At 39.2% G+C, this 23872-nt stretch overlaps 1 protein-coding gene across 2 annotated transcripts in view; it reads right to left on the bottom strand.

The window, feature by feature from the left end:
- The window catches only part of FGF12 (fibroblast growth factor 12), a 543042-nt gene that overhangs the window by 334350 nt on the left and 184820 nt on the right, over positions 1 to 23872 (bottom strand). Inside the window, exon 1 of one of the 2 annotated variants that reach the window (XM_025425368.3) lies at positions 23187 to 23335. The exons of the other annotated variant lie outside the window; for it this stretch is intronic. Coding sequence (XP_025281153.1) covers positions 23187 to 23277 — 91 coding nt within the window. The 5' untranslated portion in view covers positions 23278 to 23335. Of the gene's footprint in view, positions 1 to 23186; positions 23336 to 23872 lie in introns of those variants that run through there. 2 annotated transcript variants of the gene reach the window in all.

The following is a 23872-nucleotide window of genomic DNA, read 5'->3' on the forward strand; positions in this document are numbered from 1 at the left end:
AGCACTATTCACAATGACTACACACTGGGAATAACCTGAATGACCATCAACAGTTGAATGGATAATAAATGTGTAGCATATTTATAGTAACAAAAATGAGCAAACTATAGCTACGCAACAATATGGATAGATCTTACAAGTTTTAACATAGTTTTAAAACGGGCAAACTATAGTGTCAGAGCAAGGTAATGCTGCCCTTCAGGAAGGTAGTGACTGGAAGGACAGTTACCAGGATGCTGGCAATGTTCTGTTTCTAATCTATGTGATGGTTACTTAGGTATGTTCACTTTGTGAAACTATACCAAGTTGTAAATGTATGATTTGTGTACTTCTGTATGTATAATATTTAAATCAAAGTTTACCTATGTCAAAGAGAATCATTAGCATAATCACATTTCTTCCATAATGCTTTCTCTGATTTCCTCTTCATTTCAATGTAATCTTTTTTCTTATTTCTCCATAGAATTTTGCCTATACCCACCTTATAACACATATCCCAGGCTGTTCTGTATTCAGGTGTTTACATATGTAACTTTCCCCACCCCCATAAAACTATGATCTTCCTGAAGGCAAGGTTCACAACATCTGACTCATTTCATACTGCAATGTACAAATTAAGGCAAAAAAAAACTCTTTGAAGAGAATTGTTTAAAATATTTACTTACTTGTGTATTTATTTATGTATGGGAGAGAGGGAGGGAGAAAGAGTGGGGAGGGGGAAAGGCAGAAGGAGAAGGAGAGTCTTTAGCAGACTCCACACTGAACATAGAGCTCAATGCAGGGCTTGATTCCCAGACCCTGAGATCATGTCCTGAGCTGAAATCTAAAGTTGGATGCTTAACCAACTATGCTACCCAGGTGCCCCTGAAGATAATTTTAATTCAAAACAGCTTCCTATGAAATATATGTACCAAAGATCAGTTGTTTGTGTTTTAGAGTTTTCATAATCTAATAATATAAATATTTAAAATCCTGAAGGCAACTGTAGTATAATAGAAGATTCATTGGATTGAAAATATAACAACTTTTAAGTCTTCACTTGCTACTCATTTAAAACATGGCAATTTACACGGATAACTACATCCTTCAGATCTTTACTTTCCTCCCCTGAAATACGGGAAAATAACATTTACTTTATGGAAATTCTATGTGTCTCAAGATAGTTGATACACATGAGTGTTTTCTAAACTCCAAAGCACCATACATATTACAGGTTTTGTTCTTCATTGTCTAGGATTTGCTGTTCTTTTTCACATCATAAACAATGCATGCCTAGAAAATTACCATTATTATACCATGTTAGAGTGAAATGAAAGTCTCCATAGGGCGAAAAGACACTAACCATAAACATTCTTTAAAAAGCTCTATTCCAGAAAACCATCAGTTCATTAGAATTAAAAATTCTGACTCAGATGGAATCAAGTCTTTCTGTCTTCTTCAATGCATGTCTCCATTGGTAAACTGAGCTCAGTCACAGAAAATAGATCTATGAGACAGATGGTTCCAAGCATCATCTGAAACCAATGGGAGTGTCATCCATCATAGAAAAGCATTCTTATGGGACACCTGGGTGGCTCAGAGGTTGAGCGTCTGCCTTTGGCTCAGGGTGTGATCCTGGAGTCCCAGGACCAAGTCTCAGATTGGGCTTTCTGCATGCATGGAGCTTACTTCTCCCTCTATGACTCTGCCTCCCTCTCTCTGTGTCTCTTGTGAATAAATAAATATTAAAATACATACATACATACATACATACATACATACTATCTTATCATAAACACAAATTCTCAAAACTGAATTTGCAATGTTGTGTTTATGATTATGTGGACCTTTTGGTTGAGAGAAAAACTCTGCAAGCAGCCTTTACCTAGACCTTCTACATCTAATGAGAATCTGTAAATGATGATCAAAATTTTAACAGGAAAGAAATATTTATTTTCTTAATCACTTTCTTAATCACTCTTTCTAGTCAGGAGGGAGATCTTCACCATTAGTTCATTGATGAATGTAACCGGATTCATTCATTGTCTAACAAATTATTTACTTCTTTCCTTCCTACTTCCTCCACTCTGATGGAGAGGGGGAAAAAAGTATGTGCAAGTGTATGTGTATGTGTATGTATGAACAAGGGTAGGATTTGGTGTTCCTTCTCTTAATTACTGAAATATCCATAGTCTGATGGGGGAGAGTAGAAAAGAAGATCGACCATCTTCTATTACATAAACAGAAAGTTTATTGAAATAGTCTCACTTTTTCAGTATCTCCCAAAGCTTGGTATGCAAAATGATTTTAAGTGACAAACAGATAAAACCTTTAAAAAAATTATGGTTGGGGTGCCTGAGTGGCTCAGTCAGTTGAGGGTCTGACTTCACTCATGTCATGATCTCAGGGTCCTAGGACTGAGCCCTGCATTGAGCTCCTCACTCAGTAGGGAGTCTGCTTGTCTCTCTGCTCCTCCCCACTGCTTATGCTCATTCTCTCAAATAAATAAATAAAATATTTTTTAAATCATGGTTATTTTAAAATAACTATTTTTATATTAGAAAAAACCAGCATATTAAAGTTGTGATTCTACAGATACAACTGCTACAATAAGACTAAAATGATTTTTAAAAAATTTTAATTGACTTTTTTTAAAGTATGTTGATTCAAAGAAAAATTAATAACAGGAGCACACAGATGTAGCAAAATTACACAGGAGGTACATGAATGTCCAGAGTTCAGGCTACCAGGTTAGTTGACATTTGCTCCTTACATATCATTATCTCCTTAAGGAGATTTTCCTCTGAATCAATTCCAAAAGATTACTCTAATTCACATACAAAATGGTAGAGACAAGAAGTGCTGCTCTAAGATGAAATTATTTCCAGTAAAATTTAAAAATAATCATCTCAACATGTGATGATGGGAATTATCACAGAATTGTGAACAGTATAAGCATGCCTTGGACTATGGGTCCAGAGCCATACTGTCCATTCTGAGATTATGTGCCTGTTAACACATGCCCTCCTTGAACCCTGGCTTGCTCTCTGTAGAAGGACTAAATGGTCTCTAAGGTTCCTACCAGCCACATCAACCTATGAGTCAAGTGGAAAACATTAATTCTGCATTAAGAGCACAGTGAGCTGTTAAATATGTCAAATAGACTTCTTATTACCTAAGTGACCCATAAATTAAATTGTTGCTGCTTCCACTCAGTATATCCATTTATTCAGATCTATGTGTTAAAAGGCCTTATTATTTTATAGTGAATTTTACCCCGGAAAAAGGATATGAAGAGACTTCAGAGGCTGACACTTTCTCTTGTTATTTAGAAGAGATCAAGCTGCACACCAATGACACTGCTCTGACCTCCTGTATTAGAACAGAATGACCGGACAACATGTACCCAGGGATTTACCTAAAGACTTGAGAATTGAAATGACAAGTTTTATATTCCTAGGTGCTTTCTGAACTCAACCCAAAATCTTTTTATTGCTTAGCATAACCTACCATTTTGCCTCTCTGCTTTCCTCTGTAACCTTCCCCAACCTCCATTAGAGCTCAGAAAATTCACTAGCTCTTCCTCACATAAAGTCTCAGATTTGACAGAGTGTCAGAGCTAGCAAACACTCCATAGGTCATCCCTTTCTGCTTCATACTGGATGTTTAAATCCCTCTGCAATGCTTTAGTAGTCACACGGCATCTGCTTGTACAGTAACAGCAACTGGAAAGTCATAAGCTACCAAAGCATTCATTGTATGTTCTCCACAGTTGAGGTAACTGTACTTCCTGTTCAGCCCAGAACAGTTTTTCAAACTCAATCCATCAAACCTGCTTCTTCTTCCCAAAATACTAAATTCTACTTCAACCTTCTGATCTTTTCTCTAGGCTGAACATCTTTATAGCCTTCATTTACTCCTTCTAAGTCATGATGTCAAATCCTATTAATATCTTCGTCATCATCTCCTAGATGTATTCTAACATAATAATATCCCTTGGGAAGCATGCTTTCCACAACCACATAGGATCTCACCCGTCCCACCTCCATGTGTTTTGTGACCAGCATGGGGTACCAATGGTACAACCTGCTGTATCATTCTATTCCCTCTCACATAATCATAATCCAAAAATTATCCTAATCTCTGAGGAAATCTAATAAGAACAATACTAAACAAAGCTAGACACATACGTACACATTTTAATCAGCCTCACTTTGTGTCACAAATGGTTGTGAGGTGTGAATTGTCACCTTTCCAAGGTATTTGTGTCCTACAGTATAAAACTATCCTTATAAAAGCTGTTTTTCACAATTCACATGAAAACTATATATATATATATATATATATATATATATATATATATATATGCGTATATATACACACACACACACACACCTGTAAGTTTTCAACAGTCATGAAATATTTTCCATGCATTTGATCTTCATGACTCCAGGACAAAGGCAGGGAAAGATTACCATGCTTTTTCTCATATTCATATGTAAAACTTAGCAAAATTCATATATTGTAAATTACAGAGCCTTTGGATTTCAGATCCAATCTCCCTTCACAGTATTATTCACTTTAAATCAAGTGTCTGAGCACCTAACTAGGTGCTAAGGCTCAATATATCAGGTGTAAATTTTAATGGTCCACTTTGACCCAATTTCTTGGACATGCTTGTGCTATATTCAGCAATTTCATGGCTATTGCTGTGTATTCCTACAAGAAAGGAAAGCAAATGGCCAACACTTTTTCAATAAGTAACTATTTGCTTAAAATCTTAACGAAAGTATTTCTAATCACAAACTATGAGAACCAGACACTTCCATTCATAGCCATGTAGAAAAACCATATAGACTCCAAAAACCATTAGCAGCCTCTAGTAACTAATACTAATAGCATTCTTAGGAAGAGAATCCCAAAACAAGAAAAGCCAAAGCTAAGAGATTAAAGATTTATAAAAGTCAAAACAGGCACTCCCGGATGGCTCAGTTGGTTAAGCGATGGCTCAGTCGGTTAAGCAGTTGACTCTTGATTTTGGCACAGGTCATGATCTCAATGTCCTGGGGTTGAGCCCTGCATCAGGCTCCATGCTCAGTGCAGGGTCTGCTTGAGAAGTCTTTCTCCCTCTCCCTCTGCCCCCCTCCCTGCTCATGCACTCTCTCTCTCTCTCCCTCAAATAAATATATCCTTTTTTAAAAAAATCAAAATTGGGGATCCCTGGCTCAGAGGTTTGGCGCCTGCCTTTGGCCCAGGACACGATCCTGGGGTCCCAGGATCCCACATCGGGCTCCCGGCGTGGGGCCTGCTTCTCTCTCTGCCTGTGTCTCTGCCTCTCTCTGTGTGTATCTATCATGAGTAAATGAATAAAATCTTTTAAAAAAATTCAAAATTTACAGCCCCATCGTCTGCTGATCCAAGTCACTGGACTCTTGACACCATTGTAAATAGGTGGTGGCGTCTAAAACAAAAGTTCCCAAATGTAGCTTTACATGACAATCACTGGGGGAGCTTTTTAAAAATATAAGCACATGGGACCTTTCAGACACCTAGGTAGTCTAGCATAGAAAAATCTGTTTGGGGGCACCTCAGTGGCTCAGTGGTTGCACATCTGCTTTTGGCTGAGGGCATGATTCTGGGGTCTTGGGATGGAGCCTCACATCAGGCTTCCCCTGTGAGAAGCCTGCTTCTCTCTCTGCCCATGTCTCTGCCTCTCTCTGTGTGTGTCTCATGAATAAATAAAATTTAAAAAAAAAAAAAAAAGAAAGGAAGAAAATCTGTTTTTGTTGTTGCTGCTGTTTTTGTTATTGTTATTAAACAAGGGTCTGGTATGGCTAGGATATAGTGGGCCCAAGCCTGGAATTTGTTAACAAGGGGAAACCACTTCCTCTTGCATTATCCCTATCTCTCTCCTACAGCAACAGCTTTCCTTTTTCTAGTCAATCCTTCTCATTAGCATATAAATGGACCATAATATTTCTCATAAAAAGAGTGTTCCCCTGATCTCACATTCCTTCATTTTCCTATACAACTTTCCTGCAAAACTCCTGCAAAGATTTTTTGATAATCATTGTCTCTATTATCTCTCCTTCTAGTCTCTTGAGCCCATTCCAATCAGACTTTCACATCCTTGTCTCCATTGAAAGTGCTGGCCCAGTGAGCGATGACCTCCCACATTTCCCAATCTGAAGATCATTCTCAGTCTGCTAGCTCGGGATGTCTCATCAGCAAGTGACCCAGCTGGTCCTTCCTTCCTGCACCTTCTTCACTGAATTCCTGTTGTCACACTCCCTGAATTGCCTCCACTCCTCAAGCTTCTCCTTTGGAGTCTCTTAGGTAACATTTACTCCTAATGGCTAAATACAGGAGAACCTCAGGCTTAGTTCTTAAATCTCTCTCTTTTTTTAATATAAACACTAACTCCTTATGTGACTGAATACAGTTCTGTGGCTCTAAATACCACCTACATGCTGATGAATCACACTCCATATCTCCGGCCATGGACTCCCCTAAATTCCCGACTCTCATCCTTTCTACTCAATGTCTCTACTCTAATTCTAGGTCATATTTAAGGTATTTGAAACAGAACACTTGAGTTTATCCTCCGAAGCAGTTCTGCCCTTGTTTCCCAGCTCAATCAAACATGTCTCTCTTTGCCTAGTTGCTCAGACATAATTATTGAGCCACCATGGACTTCTCTTTTTTTTTCTCTCAATCAATTAGCAAATCCTGTCAGCTCTACCTCAAAATATATCCCAAGTCAGACCAAGTCTTACCACCTAACACATTATGACTCTATTCCAAGCCTCTCACCAAAAATACTGTAATAGCCTCCTAAATAGTCTCCCCGATACAGTCTATTTTCATACTGCAGCCAGAGTGATCTATTTAAAATGTAAATGGCTTATCGCACCCCTGTGCAAAACTCTTTCACGACTTCCCATAATCCTCAAAATAAATTCCAAAATATTTGTCACAGCCCACAAGACCAGAAACAATCTCCTTTCCTACCATTTTTCCTCACTTTGCTCTGGCCACACTGGCCTTCGTGCTTCTTTTGAATATGTCAAGCCAATTCCTGCTCTAGGACCTTTGCACTTGCCATTCCTTCCAGCTAGAGCAAGTTTTCCCTCAGTAGTTGCAGGCTTGTTCCCTCGAAAAGCCATTCCCTCAGAGAAGGCTGCTGTATCTAAATAGATCTTCCTTTTGCTCTCTATCCCCTTAATACATTTATTTCTCTTTATAGCACTTACCACCGTCTCACATTATATTATATGCATGCTAGTTGTTTATTTATTTATTAGTTTACTTCCGCACTAGAAAGTAAGCTCTTAAAATAGACATTGTTTTGCTCACCACTGAATCCCCAGAAATTAGAACTATACCTGGTAAAGAGTAGACCATCAATAAATGCCTGAAAGAATGGAGGAAAGAATGAGCAAATTTAGCATGAAACACATGCTCTTTCTTGGCCTCATGCCTTAGTGCATATTTTCCCCTTTACCCAAAATGCCCTTCTTTGTCATTTCCTATGCAATGTGGATGCCTATTTATTCATTAAAATGCAACTTGGGTAACATATTCCCCTGAAGCCTTCCCAGATAAGCCTCCCTGACTATACACACACATACAGACACAGGCATACACACACACATGCACATGTGCAGATACATATATACATACATACATACACACATCACTGAGCAGAGGGAGCTGCTCTTATCTCTCTCTGCATCCAAGATAAATTGTTCCTAATTTTAATCTAGCATCTACCCTTAAAGATGTCTTTTTTATATCTTTTCTACCTTACATCTTTTTTCCTTTGCCATACTGTGAATTCCTTGGGGCAGGAGTTGCTATATCTCTATATGCCCTCACCAGTCACATACTAGGAACCCAACTGTGTCTAAAATATGTCTGGTTGCTAGTGCTCACATGAGTTTTTACTCTTTCCTTCTGCCTGTGCTAAGTTATTTTTACTAGAAGCTGCTGTTCATTAATGTGATTAATACACCTAAAAGTAGCTCATTTGTTCTCTGCCTGAGAGACAAAAGTGCCTGTAGATCCTAGGAATTAAACTCTAATATAGTTTAGATTTGCTCACCATTGACTGAGAACTAAGTGATGCAAGCCTTCAATAATAGAGCTTTGTCTGGATATCGGAGAACACTTCCACACCCTTTGCAAGATTCATCATCAGTGAAAAGAATTTAAAGTAAGCTTAAATCAACAAAATGCCCTAACCTCCATCATGTTGTCCCACTTCACAATGCAGAAGGAAAAGGTTCAATACTGCTGTTGGGAAGAGCATCCTCTTTGAGCAGCATTATAATAGGACACACCACAAAACTTTATGTGCAACAAGATGTGATAGTTATCAGAAGATATAATTCTTATTCCAAAGAAGCTATAAATTGCATGTTGATAAAACTGGCTTCTGCCAAGTTTCTTCTGTCTCTCCAAGACAATATAAAATGGAGCTTTATTTTATCTCCAATATAGCCTCATGTCACAAATGCATCAAACAGAATAACCATAGTAGGGGTACCTGGGTGGCTCAGCGGTTGGGCATCTGCCTTCAGTTCAGGGTGTGATCCCAGGGTCCCAGGATCAGGTCCAGCATCGGGCTCCCCACAGGGAGCCTGCTTCCCCCTCTGCCTATGTCTCTGCCTCTCTCTGTGTGTCTCTCATGAATAAATAAACAAAATCTTAAAAAAAAGAATAACCATAAATATAATAAATAAGTTATATCTGTTTTATGCCTTTTAGATTTTGCTGCTTTGCATGGATACTGTTTCATCTCACTTTCAACTGCTGCTTTGATGGAGGCAAGGTGATCATACCCACCCTACAGAGGAGGATTTTGAGGCTCACTTACGTTTTAAAAACTTGCCTAAGGTCAAGAAATGAGTGAATGAAAGAAACAGACTAAAATTTAGTGTCTCAATTCCAAGTTTACAAATAGTATAGCATCCAAAGATCCAGCCACTTTATACAGACATGGGGCTCAGAACAACTGTCTCAAGTTTGCTAGGCCTGTTTCCTCATTGGCCAAATAAAAGTGTGTATCCAGTTCCTATAGTTGTTGCTAGGACCCGAATTTCATGATTCTACATTTTGAATCACTTATGCTCCATGCACAATATAATAATTGGTCCCTCCTCGTTAGAAGATTACAACTCAGGAATTATATTTGTTTCCTAATATCTGTGTTGTGAGAATGGCAGCAAGGTTCATTAGAGTCACTGAAGTTGGGTTATGCCAAAAACCTCTGTGAGGTTGGGAAGGCGATCAAAACAAAGGTTTATTTCAGTTTTAATGTCTGCCTTGGAAATGTCCTTCCATGTTCTTAAGAAAGCTGCTTCGTTTCAGCTGTGACGACTGTGCCAAGGAAGCCCAGGTGGCTGAGAAAGTAGAGCTGCCACCAATCTGAGGTCACTGGACAGTCTCTCACTTATTTTTCCTCTGAAACCTCTAGAGGGATTTGCTTCAGTGTCAAACACTCATTCCACATTCAGCTCAACCAGGAGCCACACCCTTTCAATTCAAAAGCTGAGATGTCAAAGTGCCCCTATTTACATTCTGGAGAAAAGGCAGGGGAGGGTGTGGTTTACAACCAAAGGGAAGTGGAATTGGACTTCACACCATTCTCAGTTGTCCCTACAGCCCCACTGATACCATAAAACTAACCCCCAAGTAATAAGGCAATTTTTCAGCAAATGCTGCAAATTCCCTTGATGGCAGTCCACTGTGTAGCAGCCACAGTCAAATGACGCTTATCTCTTATTGACTCACTCACTTCTCCAGCATAGGAGCCTTCCCATTAAGCCCCAGTCAGTGCCCAATCGCCTTTGACAGGAAGCCAGCCCTGGACACAGCTTTCTTTCTAGTTAGCGTGGTGCTGGATGTAAAAAATCAGGGAATACTAGTCAAGCAAGGCTGTCCTCCTACTACGAGTCAATACACATTCCCAAATAAACATATAGATAATAAAACACGTATGCTGCACTCAATGTCTGATAGTATTCTGAAAGTTTCATATATATTAATTCATTTTACTCCTCACCACATCTCTATAAGGTAGATGCTACTATGTACCATTTTACAAATGAGGACACTGAGGCCCTGGGGTCAGGGCATTTAAGAAACTTGCCCAAGGTCACCTGACTGGCAAGTCTCAGAGTCCGGTCAAACCCAGGTTGCAGTCTGTGCTCTCAGCTACTCCAGTAGACTCCTCCACACCAGGCTACATGTTTCTGAATTTGATAAATTTGTATTAAGAGAGGTGAATTTCAGGGGCATCTGGGTGTCTCAGCGGTTGACTGTCTGCCTTCCACTAAGGGCACGATCCTGGGGTCCCACATGGGGCTCCCTGCGAGGAGCCCGCTTCTCCCTCTGCTTATGTCTCTGCCTCTCTCTCTGTTACTCTCATGAATAAATGAATAAAGTCTTAAAAAAAAAAAGACATGAATTTCAAAATCACAAAATTGAGTGAAAAATAAGACGCAGAGGGGTAAGTAGGTTCAAGACCATTTACATAAATTTTAGACACTCCCAAAATAATATCATACAGGATATATATTAAGAATATAAATATATAGGGACGCCTGGGTGGCTCAGCAGTTGAGCGTCTGCCTTTGGCTCAGGGCATGATCCTGGAGTCCTGGGATGAGTCCCACATCGGGCTCCCTGCATGGAGCCTGCTTCTCCTTCTGCCTGTGTCTCTGCCTCTCTCTCTCTCTGTCTCTCTCATGAATAAATAAATAAAATCTTTTAAAAAAAGAATTTAAATATATAGACCATAAGGACACATACCGAAGTCATTTTACTTTTACAACTGAGGGAGGAAGACTCTGGAATGGATCTAGGGACAATTCTAAGAAATTTTAATTTCACCAATAATTGACTATTTTTAAAAATTCTGAAATACATAAGGCATAATGTGAAAAATCTGTTCATTCTGATCTTAGGTACATTAGTGTGTGTTATGTTAATCTCTGGTCATTTCTGTATTCTAACTTTAAAAACAAATTACGTATATTTTCTCCCCTATTCCTTCTTGTGCCCTCCCAACTCCAAAGCCATGAACATCATTTCCAGTTGAGGTAATGGAATCCATAGTGTATTGCATTTTGGAAAACAAAATCATAATGTTGATTTATCCAGGGCTAGTTGCTTAATGTTGACTACAGAAATGTATTTCCAAGTTAGAGTGATAAAAACAAATTAACAACCACTTTATTCAACTAGAACTTGAACTGAGCACATGCAAAAAATGTCATTAGCAAATAGTAATTATCAGAGAAGATAACCTAAAAACAAAAACACTGGGGAGAATTTATCTCTGCTACAACCATAGCAGTTCCTTCTAGAATAATACAGTGGTAACTAAGGATGACACACTATAGACACTGTTAACAATTGGGATTATTTATGTTCATGTATTGTATACTTTATCAAAGTATGAGTTATCTTAGAAAAAGATTCATGCAGGCCCACTGCTTGACTCATAGTGTGGGTCTCTGTAAATGCTGGCTGAATTAATATACAAGTGAAGTGATGTTCCATAACATCTTTACTCTGACAAACCGAAAATATTCAACTCTTCAAGCAATAAGGTAGGCAATGAGGCTGAATATTAAAATTCTTATAACTAGACAGCTAACATTTTGGGGAAGTGTTAATAATATTTGCCCCATAGGATAAAAATTAAAACCTCCCTTTATCATAAAAACTCCTTTATTTTCAGGAGGACTACCTTTTGTGCCTTTTTCATATACTAATATAAGTCAATTTCCTAGTTTCTCTTGCCATTGAAGCAGATTTTTCCATCTAAATACTTAAGATGTTAAGTATTTTGTTTAGTAATTTAAATTTGATATATTTTGAGCAAAAGCAAGTTCATATAGAATTTTTCCCTACATTTAGGCTTCCCTATTGGAAAATCCTTGTTTAACCTTAGAAGGCGTATCTTATTTGTCCCAAAACTTTGTGGAAGATATCATGCCAAGAAGAGCTTGCCTGACTAAGCTCTTTTACAATCTACTTTGAAGGAAAGATGGAGGAAACGTGCAATGCTACCTGGGTCATACACTTTGCATTCCTCATCTGGAGTATTTAAAATGAATTAATTCAAACTTTTAGAAATGTACTAAAAACTAACCCTATTGCTTTTTCTAAACCAGAAATGACCAAACCGTATTCTTCTGCTGGGAGTGAGTGTTTCTCCTAAAGGACATGGATGCTCTACTTCCAGTCATCCTGCAATGGGAAAAGCAATGAACCTTGGAATGCGAATGGGAATAACCTCCCTGTCTCTCTGGAACTTGAAGTAGTACTTCTTAATTCTGGGGGGAACAACATCCCTCATGCAGGAATAGGCTGGAGTTAAAGAGAGATGACCAGAGGCTCTCTTAGAGAAGGATATGGCCTGTGAACTCTAGGAGCAGTAAGAGCTCATATCTGTCTTTACATTTCCATTTTCTGCACTGTTCCACACCTCTGCTTTCCTCAGGTATTCAGTAAATTATTCTGAAGACCCACAGTCTCGGCTTTCCTTCAGACTGAAAGAGAAGAGTGACAAAACTCCTGCATCCCAAGACAGACTTGTGGAATGTATAAATACTCTTTAGTATTTCCTAGAAATTACTTGACAAGAGAAACCAAGGAATGGAAAATCAGCAATTGATTGAATGACACTTGCTGTCAGGACTTGAAAATCAAAGTTAATTTATGTTTTAGTCCTGAGCAACTTCAGGCATTCTTTCGGTTACAGTGCTTCCACAGTGTAAAAATTTAATATAATTTTTGGTTACCTCCTGTCTTGATGGTCTAAATAATCTACTCACACAAGAGAGAATTGAAACTTGAGTATTATGAACTATTAAGTAAAAAGTTAGTGCTACTATGATTAATTCCAGAAATGTGGTTATTAACAGTCAATTAGAAGAGAATCATCCAAATTACCTGCTACAACCAAACTACTCCATTAATACCATTCTACATTTGTTTCTATCAATAAAATAAAATTCAGAGTTATTCTCCATGCCGTGGATATTATGGTGATCATTTTTTAAGCAAATAAATAAGGATCTTCACAAATTAAATTGGCTAGATAAAAAAATGATTTTTACCAGGAAAAAAAGGTCCATCTAAGACAACAAAGAGAAGCTAAACTTACAGATCAAAATTTTAAGTGTATTGTAAAATTTAGTATGCTGCACATATTTTTTTCTACCTTAAGAGAAAGAATGACATGGGATAAATCACACACTAACAGCATGCATTTGGTATTTTATCCCACCAGGACGGATGAAAGGCAAGAAAAAGAAGAGTGGAAAACCCTACATGCTGACTATGTGCTCAGGCTAAAGAACTTTACAGACATGAACCCATTTAATCTTCAGAAAACCCCATAAACTAAGTACTATCCTTAAGCCCCACTTTACTACTAGGCACAGGGAGACCAAGAAACTAGCCAGGAGAATATTATATTGTTAGGGGTGCCTGGGTGACTCAGTCAGTTAAGCATCTGATTTTGGCTCAGGTCATGATATCAGGGTTCTGGGATCAAGCCCTATGTTGGGCTCTGTTCAACAGAGAGTCTCCTTCTCTCTCTCTCTCTCTCTCTCTCACTCTCTCTCTCCTCTCCCTCTCTCTCTCTCTTGAATAAATAAATAGAATTTATTTTTTAAAAATATATTGTTAGAAGTGAAAGTTATGGAGAACGACATATCAATACTTTAAAGATGGTAGTGCCTTTGAAAGTTACACACTATAGGAGTAAAGTTTTGCTCTCATTTCTCATGTTCATGTCTTGGTCTGCAAAAGAGCCACTTCTGCCTTTTCCAACATATGGGAAGAGTCTCTGCTCTTCCATCTACCCTTCTTACTCCTTTCCAAGAAAGGAAAAACTTACCTGATTGGTGAGATTGGGAAAAAAAAAAAAAACTGGGGCAGGTGGAATTTAGCTTGTTGTGACTTTCTCCCTTTCTCTCTCTCTCTCTCTCTCTCTCTCTCTCTCTCTCTCTCTCTCTCTCTCCATGGATCTGCCTGCCCACAGCCTGGACACACTCGAATTGCTGGATAGGGATAAGTAAGTCAGGACCCAGATGTGTCTTTAGAGATAGATACAAAGTCCAAATCTCTTCAATTCCACTGTGAGGCTCAACAGAGGAAAGGTTAGATTTCTCAGGAGGTGGGCCTACTCTACAAACCCAAAGCTTCCCTCTCGTAAATTGCATATGTCAAGATTTAGTTTTAGGAGAAAGGTATGAAATCAAATTTTGACCATTCTCTAAGCCAGGAAGTATTTCATCAATCCAGTAAGAAAGCAGACATGTTTAATAGCTATCTATTGGATGACTTTGTCTATTTTCTCAATTGTTTTGAACTCAAGGTTAAGAAAGGAGATAACCAAAAGGAGGAGAAATGAAAGTTATAACAAAAACCATCTCCTAAGCCCACCACACACAAAGATCTCTAAGCAAGGGTATTTTCAAAATTTTTAAAATTTAAGGGCATAGAAAAATGCATGTAATCTAAATACCCAACATCAACATCTAGATAGATGATAACTGTAGCATAGACATGTGATGTCATTCGATGAAGCAATTTAAAATCATATTTAGGGGCAGCCCAAGTGGCTCAGTGGTTTAGCACCTGCCTTTGGCCCAGGGCATGATCCTGGAGACCCGGGATCGAGTCCCACGTCGGGCTCCCTGCATGGAGCCTGCTTCTCCCTCTGCCTGTGTCTCTGCCTCTCTCTCTCTCTCTGCGTCTCTCACGAATAAATAAATAAAATCTTTAAAAAATAATAAAAAATAAAAAAATAAAATCATATTTAGAAAGATCTTTTGTAAAATGACATACATATTAGTATTTTTAATACAGACAAGTAAAAAATAAAAATAAAAACCAAATGGCCCACAATTTGCCATGCAGCTATATCTGATATATATATATATGTATATATATATAGATTCAATATGTACAAATCATTAGAAACAACATAGAAACACACAAAGCTAAAGAGAGGAAGCCTCCTTTTTGACTGCCTCAAAAATCTCTCCCCAACTAACCACTATTAATAGCTTCTTATAATCTTTTCTGGAAAAAAAGTATTTTCCAAACATTTCAACATGAGTATCTATTTCTATATTTAGAGTATTTAAGATCACAGGAAAAGAAACAAAGCATATATCTCTTGTGTGGTAACTTTTGCTTTAAAAATTCGCACACAAAAAATGGAAGGGATTTTTTTTTTGGAAGGGATTATATTAGGGTTGTAGTCTCTATCCTCATAGAGATCCTACATTTTTAAAGTTTACTGCTATGAGCAGAAAACTGTATAATCTGAAATATGTATCACTAGCTTTTATTATAAGAGGAACACATTTTCAAAATTAAAATAATATAGAAATATGTAATACATAAAGCAAGTGTCTGTCATCAAACTCCCTAAAAGTAACTGACATCAACAATTTTAAACGCACTTAATCAAGGATACACATACATAGTCACATAAATGGACACATACATAGTCACATAAGAGAGAAAATAAATAAATGTACATAGACACGTGAATCTTCACCTAGATCAGCTTTAGTTTCCTAATTTGTACTATATAAAGAGGAATCCTGCCTAACACACAGGGATGTTTGGCAGCCAAAAGGCCAAAAGTTATTATTGATATCCTCCATTTTCTTACGATGGCAGTTTTAGAAAATGCAGTACAAACTTTTCTCTTTGTTTCTCACCATCTGCAGGTCATCCCCATCCTGTCTGTGAATATAGGACTGTCACCAGACTGTCACAGAACACTGCTGCCTGGAATTCATGATCTCAATCTTCTGACTTCAGCCTTTGGGTAACTGGAACCATTGACACATGAACTATCTCATCAATGAGTTACATACAGTTACCGTGGGTTGTGGGTAAGGAGTTCATCACTATCATTTTGAGAATGACTTCATAAAGATTTGAACTATGCTATCTACTCACAAGTTCCTTAGTGCCAAGGTCAGACACTGAACCAACATGGCGATTCACTGATTCTCAATTCCTCCAAGTCAAGCAAATAATTAGTGCTTTAGAGAACCAACCAGCTAGCAACAACACCCCTCCCCTCAAAAAAGAGATTCATTTTGTGCCACTAAGTTTTATTTAAAGACCATGCAATCGAATCCCAGCTGGCTTCATTGAAGCAGCAACGCAAGCAATCAGTGACACCAACTGCAATGCTATCGTTTCTATAAACAGTAATGAGTGGAGGGGGTAGGACAGTACTAGAAACTTATGTATCAACAAGAAAGATCATTTCAGCAAGAGAGATTGTCTTGGCAGATTCACAGTTTCTTTCTGATTGGCACCCTAGGAAATGCAAAGGCCCCACAACATTTAATGGTTTAGAAGAAATATTCGGACATGGCATTTCTAACATTGTGCAATGAGAATAACATGACCTAAAGACAGCAATTTCATACACTAAGTAGTACAAAGGAAAGCTTCAGCATTCTAAGATATTCCATGGAAATTGAAAAAATAGATCTATAAGTACTCCCTGGATGTCCTTTCTACCTCTGATACCAGAGAATAGAACTTGCCTTCTCATTGTACCAGGCTGTGAATAAATGGATTCATGGTGAAGTAAGAGCAGAGAAGACATATAATATAGGTAACTCGGCAGGATATCTGAATATGAGCGAGGCTACAGAGGTTTGAATTGAGTTGTAGGGTAATTACTTGGAAAAAAATGCTTTTATTATACCTGTATTTTATTTTTATGTAAACACATTTTTCTGGCAAAATATCCAGAGACACTATTCCTTTCCATTAGAGGCCCCACCTGCCCCATGCCAGTACCAACTTTTGCACTTCTAAATGCTCTGCAAGTTCAGAGAGATTAACATGAGCAGAATTAATTATTCCTTACTTACAGTGATTTTATCAGAGAACATTAACTCAAATATAAGGCTGTTAAACAGAAACAAACTGAGGCTCCCTGATACCCCACTTTGGGGACGTATGATATCCTGCCTACTAGCATACTTCTTGCTTGTGTGTATATTTATATATTTCTCCCTATAGGATCTTCAGTGCCTAACACAGAAACTTGCATGTAATCAGACCTCAAGGGATATTTACTAAGTTGAAAAAGGGTAAACCCTGAAGTCAGAGACATGTTTATCCTCAGGTGAAGGAAAGGAGAAGGAACAACTGTAACGAGCTCGTTGGCATAACTTAAGTATCCTGGACTTCGGAAAAAGTCTGGCTTCCTTCCCACCTCTCTTTTGCTGTACTTAACCTGGAGCCAGGCAAATGGATGGCTGGTCCCTGCCCCAGATAAGAGCATTCAGACCAATCCCTTAACCATATAGTACTGCCCTGGTTTTTTTCCACATGCACACAGCTCTCAGTTTTCTTCTGTGAGAAGAAAAACTATTTTATTTGCATTTCTCCTCTTCTGGCAAAACTGCAGTAGAAATGTGAGCTGCAACGCTGTTTCTATTTTCCAGGTATCGTAGCTAGGTCTCCCTTTTCAGGATATGCTTGAGGGCATCAGGGTATACAGAAAGGAACACTAGAATTCTTAGGAGTCTTGAAATTAAATTACAGCTTTGAAAGAATATTCTCAAACATCAGTGGAACTTCATTACTTCATTCTTATTTGGTGGTGAAGGGGGAGATAAGTATCATCTAAGAAACAAGGTACCTGCTAGGCTCCAGACACATGCTAATTTACAAGAATGGCAAAGCCACATATGTTTGGATGCTAACTTAATTGCTCAGAGATTTTGAAAGAAAATCAATACATCTATTGGCTACATCCTACAGATGAGATGTTAGAGAAACTGGAGGATTGGACTGGAAATAATCTTAAAACAGAGCCCAATAATCTACCATCAATTGTATTACTTTAAACTGTCCTGCCTAATCAGGATAGGCCAGATAACAGTCTTAAAATTTTAAACTACAAAAAGACAACCTCTCATTTGTGCTAAATGTTCACCATGAGTCACACAGTGGGCTCTATTTGTTACAGACATTCAGGGACAGAGCAACCACTACCTTGAACATCATCAAAAGGTCAGAGCCTGAGGTGAGTTGTGCTCTGGCTGTTAGAGCTTCCACCTGGAAGTGGGGTGTGTCATTTCCGCCCACATTTCATTTGCTCATGCAAGTCACACGGCCACATCGAACTTCAAGGGAATGAGGTGATGCCATCCTGCAATGTGCCCAAGAGGACAACACAACATATTGGGTGAAAAGCGGTAATGCCTACCACATTTGCACATAGTAGGTGCTTAGCAAATTGCTTTTTAAAAGTACCATAAGTAAAAAATGAACTAAAAACAAGCATTAAATTTCTTGAATTTTCTGACATTAATACTGAAAATCTCAGGTTAAAAAAACAAAAATCCCTTTGAAAATGAAAGCCATAAGAAAGTGATGGACAGGGCATCTGGGTGGTTCAGTCAGTTAAGCATCTGTCTTCAGCTCAGCTCATGATCTCAGGATCCTGGGGTCCAGTCCCGCATCAGACTCCCTGTGTAGCTCCTCCCCCTGCTTTTGCTCATTCTCTCTCCCTCTCTCTTTCTTTTGCAAAAATAAGTAAAATCTTAAAAAAAAAAGAAAGAAAGAAAAGAAAAAGAAAGGAATGGACATTTTGTGCATTGCATAATTCTTATTCATTGAAGCCAACGGAGCAACACTGAAATAATGAGGAATTTTAAGATTATGATGTAAAAACCAGCTCAAAGAATGATTCTACAACAAAGAAAATTGCCATGGATAAATGATCAATTAATCTTTAGTGATGTTTTTCAAAATTAGATAAATGAAGGCAGTTACACACTGAAATCACCCATGTTTCAAAATTAAAATGATGTGAACAACTGAGTATCTGGCCTCAAAAGGTAGATTTTGTCATTTGCTTTTGATGAGGTGGATTTCTGAAGATCGATTTTGAATTTAAAATATCTTCATACATTATTTTCATTTGTCCTAATTTTGGATGTTACTCACATCCTTAAAGAAAAAGAAAGGAAAATAAAGGACTCTACACTGAGAACTAAGGAAGACAAGAGTTGAAAAGAACTGTGTAATGCTATCTTTCTAAAGGATCCTTTCCTGGGAAATGGGCTCAAAGCAATAACCACTTTGCAACCAAATTCTTTCTTGGATCACTTAACTATCTTGTAAAGTAGTTAAAGCCTAAATCTCTTAGGTGCACACTAACTGATGCAAACTGACTGTAAGTTGGCAGTTTTAATTTAGATGGTAGTGTTGTACTTGAAATTAAGGGTATAACTGGGTTTTAATAATATGTGCTCATTGGGATCAATAAATTATTTTGACCTGGACTGTTTCAATCCTGTATCAAGGCTACTTGATGTAATTATACAGCTCAATCTCTAGACATTTGATAATCCTCCATGCTACCAGGCTGAGCAACCCCTAATTGACTGAATATCCAGGGAGTTATGACTATATACAGAATGGGGAGAGCCCAATGGTTGGTTTTCTGGAATAGCTTAGGGTGATAAGATAACCACAGTGCTTCCTCTCTCTCCTTGTACATGTATGCACATACACAGGCACAGACACTTACGTTACTACTATTATTGGGATCCACTGCCAAAAGTGCTACCATCCACTGTCAGGTTAATACCTAAGGCAGCTTTTTCTGGAGCCAGGTTGTTAGGACAGGAATCCTTCCTTTACAGGTCTTTCCCACCAAAGTGATGAGAAACCTGTAACCTTCACACCATTCTTTAAGAGAATGCTTCTGCTTTCCTCCCAACTAGATCTTGAGAAGAAAAGGAACAGATATTAAAGATATTGTTTTAATTTCTACTCTTCTGCAAGCTTATGTTTCTTTGTAAAAGTCCCAAATCTAGAAAAAATAAATGAATTCACTTCACTCTCCCTTTGAACTAATAACAGCACTTTCCAGGTTAATAGAAGGGCTATATACTCTGAGAATTGTTTAGAATTTTAAACTTCTTAACTTTCTTTCAATAGATAGGCTCCACATGCATAAAAAAAAAATCATTCATTTTGAGAAACGGAAAAAAAAAAGGATCATAAGATACTTGGAAGCAGCCATAAACAACCCACTTAACCTTGTCTAAGATTTTTTTTTAAGATTTATTTATTTGAGAGAGAGAGCACACGTGCAAACAGGGGGAGGGACAGAGAGAGAGGGCAAGAGAGACTCTCAAGCAAGCTCTGCACTGAGCAGGGAGCTGATGTGGAGCTTGATCCCAGTACTCTGAGATCATGAGCTGAGCTGAAATCAAGAGTCAGGGGGGCCGCTTTAACCAAGTGAGCCACCCAAGTGCCTCTAAGATTGTTTCGACAGCTCATGCTATCTCCAGCCGCCTGAAGTAAAAGGGATTTATAAACTAATATAATAGATAAATTAGTTAAGATATTAATATCTGATATTATGGAGGAACGATAGGAACAATAAAATGTTTTAATTACCCTAAGAAGCTCAAAAGTTAATAATGATTATTTTGAATTTATTTAACAAAACCTAAATAGAATATTGAAATGTTTACCAATTGCAAAAATTCATCAATCCATTAGAAGAATCTCTTAACTTCTCAAAACAAATTATGTCACTTCTCCCCTGTCCCTCAACTATAAAATAATGGGGAAGAAGTAGCTGGCTTAAAAGTCTTCATTGAGACACAGTTCAAAATATTATTATATTTCTCTTTAGGTTAAGTTGAAAAAAATTAAAATTGGCCATTCCAGCTTTATTCCTATAAATTTGCTCCATGACAATGTATCTGATGTCTTTACCTCAATTTGTATTCATACAGGGGAATAACAAGATTTCACGCAGAACTGCTGTGATGTCATGCTAATGGTACAAGTCACATGAATGAAATCATGTTAAATGCAACACAATAATATCTGAAACATACTAAGCACATTATATATGGTAGACTCAAAGTTCTTAGAATCATGTTGGCATATGGTTAGAGTTCAACATTTCTTTGGCTATCGTCAATTCATTTAATCTTCACCACAAACCTCTGAGGTAAGTATTATTACCATAGTAATTAACACGTATGAATAAATTGAGGAACAGCAAGGTCATATGTGTTATCCAAGATCATAAGCTAAGAAAGGCCACAGTCAAACAAAAGCAATATAGTTCCCAGAAATAATCTTTTAGCAACCCTGTATATTATCTCTGGCTGTGGAAAGGGTATGAAGGAAACTTCACCTTTACTCCTTGTGACCATACCATTTAACAAGAATTCCCCTAGAGTGATCATCTTCCAAAATAACCAACCACTCCTCTAAGTAAAACAGTATATATAAAGTACGACCCTTTTCAAGGTATTGCATGTTAAATATAGGATTAAATAAGATATAAGAACCAGGATAGAGCTATTATTTCCACTTTTTTCCAGATAAAAATACTGAATTTAAAAGATTCTTAGTAATTTTATTGAGACTGCTTTATAATTGGGTCTTCTGACTGTGAGTCCCATGATTTTGCAACAACCTATGCTGCCCTTTCACATATCTTATCACTTCTATTTGGATTTGTTACTATATAAGAGACTGACTCTGCATGTAAATTAATGTGTTATCTATTTTTATACAAGGTGGAGTCCTGTCATTCTTACACACCATACATACGTAAACTTTTTTTCACATCTAGGAAACATATATCCAAGTTGCAATCATTCACGTTTTATTTAACATAAGCAAGGAAAACTGAAATAATATCAACATATATATCTACTGGCTTCCTGAGATATGTATTCTCAAAATACAAAACTTCAAGCATATTAATTTAGAATACAGCAGTTGGATATCTTAGCACTTATAAATATGGTGGCAAAAGAAAAAAAGACTGTGTAAATAACCTTAAGAAGTGAATAAAAGTAAAAATATAAGATCTCACTGCTGATTTTATTTCAAAGGGTATTCTCGTATTTCACATATAGTTAAATTATCTAATTAGTTCTTTTAAATAATTTCACTTTTCATTTAAAGTGGTGAGTAATCAGAAAGTCAAAGTTTTATTTAAAAAAATGAATGAAATCTATATATATTCTAATCTTTCTAAATATAGTCTTCATAGCTCCAGAACAGGGTGAAAATAGGTATGTAACCAAATGAATCAGATCCCCCAGAATAGCATAGGAAGTTTTATATATGAAATCTATTACAATATTGTTAAAACGTTGACTATTAACGTTACGTGCAATTTATGCACACACACAAAAATTATTTCACAAAGACACACTTGCTCAGACATAATAGGGGCACCTTACCTCTCTCCTCACACCCCACCCCCAATTTGTGAAGAGAAAACCAAAAGACACAAAAACTGGATTAGCACTTGCAAGGTTAATAGACATAATCACTTTAAAGAACACTTACACCTTAAAAAAGAGAGAGAGAGAGAAACGCACAACACAAAGTGTGGTGAAACAGCACCGCATATGTACCGCTTCATCAGAAAAGAATTCCACTTACTTGATTTTAGTCTCGTATTTTTTTTTTCATTTAAAAATTTTAATTTCGCAGGTCATTAAAAGGGTCTGATTCTCTTTCTTTCCCGCGCTGGGCCTTTCCTGAGGGACGCGGATGGTGGAACCCAGGGCTACTGGGGCCTCTCCTGTTTCAGCACCAAGGACAGAAACCGCTTGCTCTCCAGGGCCAAGCTACTCTCGGACGCGGGGCCCGAAGTCCACTTCTCCGACAAAGCAAGAAAAGTAAAGGATACCTGGCCCGTCGGCCACCTGTTTAAAAGTCCCCTCTCCTGTCGAACGCACCAGCAACTTCTCAAGAGGAGACACTAAGCAAGTGCCAGCCGCACGCCGCCCTCCCAAGTCCCCAGGAGGGAGCCGCGAGGCAGTGCGCAGGCAGATCACTTTGCAAGCACCCCTCGCAGAGCCCCGCGCGGCCAGCTCAGGCGCCCGGCGAGAGCTGGGGCGTTCCACAAAGCGCACAGGACTTCAGGGATCAGGGGAAAGCACCCCCAAAGACAGAACCGGCGGCGGGGCCATTCCCCCGCCCCAGTAGGGAAACGCCTTCCTTCTACCACTGCCAGCGCGGAATAAAAGGCGGGGGGGGGGGGGGGGGGAGGCGCGGGGAGCCAGGGGGAGGAAGGGGTGGGGACGTGGGGGCATCTGCGGCGCTCTAGGGCTGGGAAAGAACATTTTCCTCACCACTTAGGCTGTTGCTGGACCTCAGGCTCCTTCCACAGAGACACTGCAGCATATGCACTCCTTTCTTCAAAGAAAGCTCAAGAATCTTCATGGAGAGGCGCGTGTGTGGGGTTCGTCAACTCCCCGCCCACCTCTGCTAATTGTCCAACCAAAAGGCGGCCTGGCTTCGGCTGCCGGGTCCCGAGTCCATGGTGCGCGCGTCCCAGGTGGACGGGGAGCCGGGGCGCGGGGCCGGGCCGGGCCGGGGGGAGGGAGGAGGGAGCAGGAGCAGGTGCTGGCGGCTGGGGGCAGCCCCGGGGGGAGCGGGCGGCGCGGCCACACCCCAGCAGGCTCGACCGTGACTCTTGGGGACTTCCCGAAGGAAGTGGCTGGGCTGCGGGCGGAGGGAGAGTGGACCGGCCACGCGGGGACGTCGCCGTGGGTCGGTGCCTCTTTCCGGAGGGGCGAGGACGGGGTCCCGAGCCGGCCCGGGCCCTCCCGCCTCAGTGCCCGCGCCCGGGGCGCAGGGGGCGCGGGGGGCGCGGGGGCTCCTCGGGGCGCGGCCGAGCTAGCCCGGAAGGCTGCGCTCCCGCGGGCTGCGCGCCTGCCGAGGGCGACTCCGGCGTGGGAATCCGGCGGAAGGGAAGCACCCGCAGGAAGGGCTGGACCCTGGAGGCTGCGGAGCGTCAGAAGCGACTCCGGGGAAC

This window comes from Canis lupus, chromosome 34, assembly GCF_003254725.2.
Source record: "Canis lupus dingo isolate Sandy chromosome 34, ASM325472v2, whole genome shotgun sequence".
In the NCBI taxonomy this organism is placed as follows: domain Eukaryota; kingdom Metazoa; phylum Chordata; class Mammalia; order Carnivora; family Canidae; genus Canis; species Canis lupus.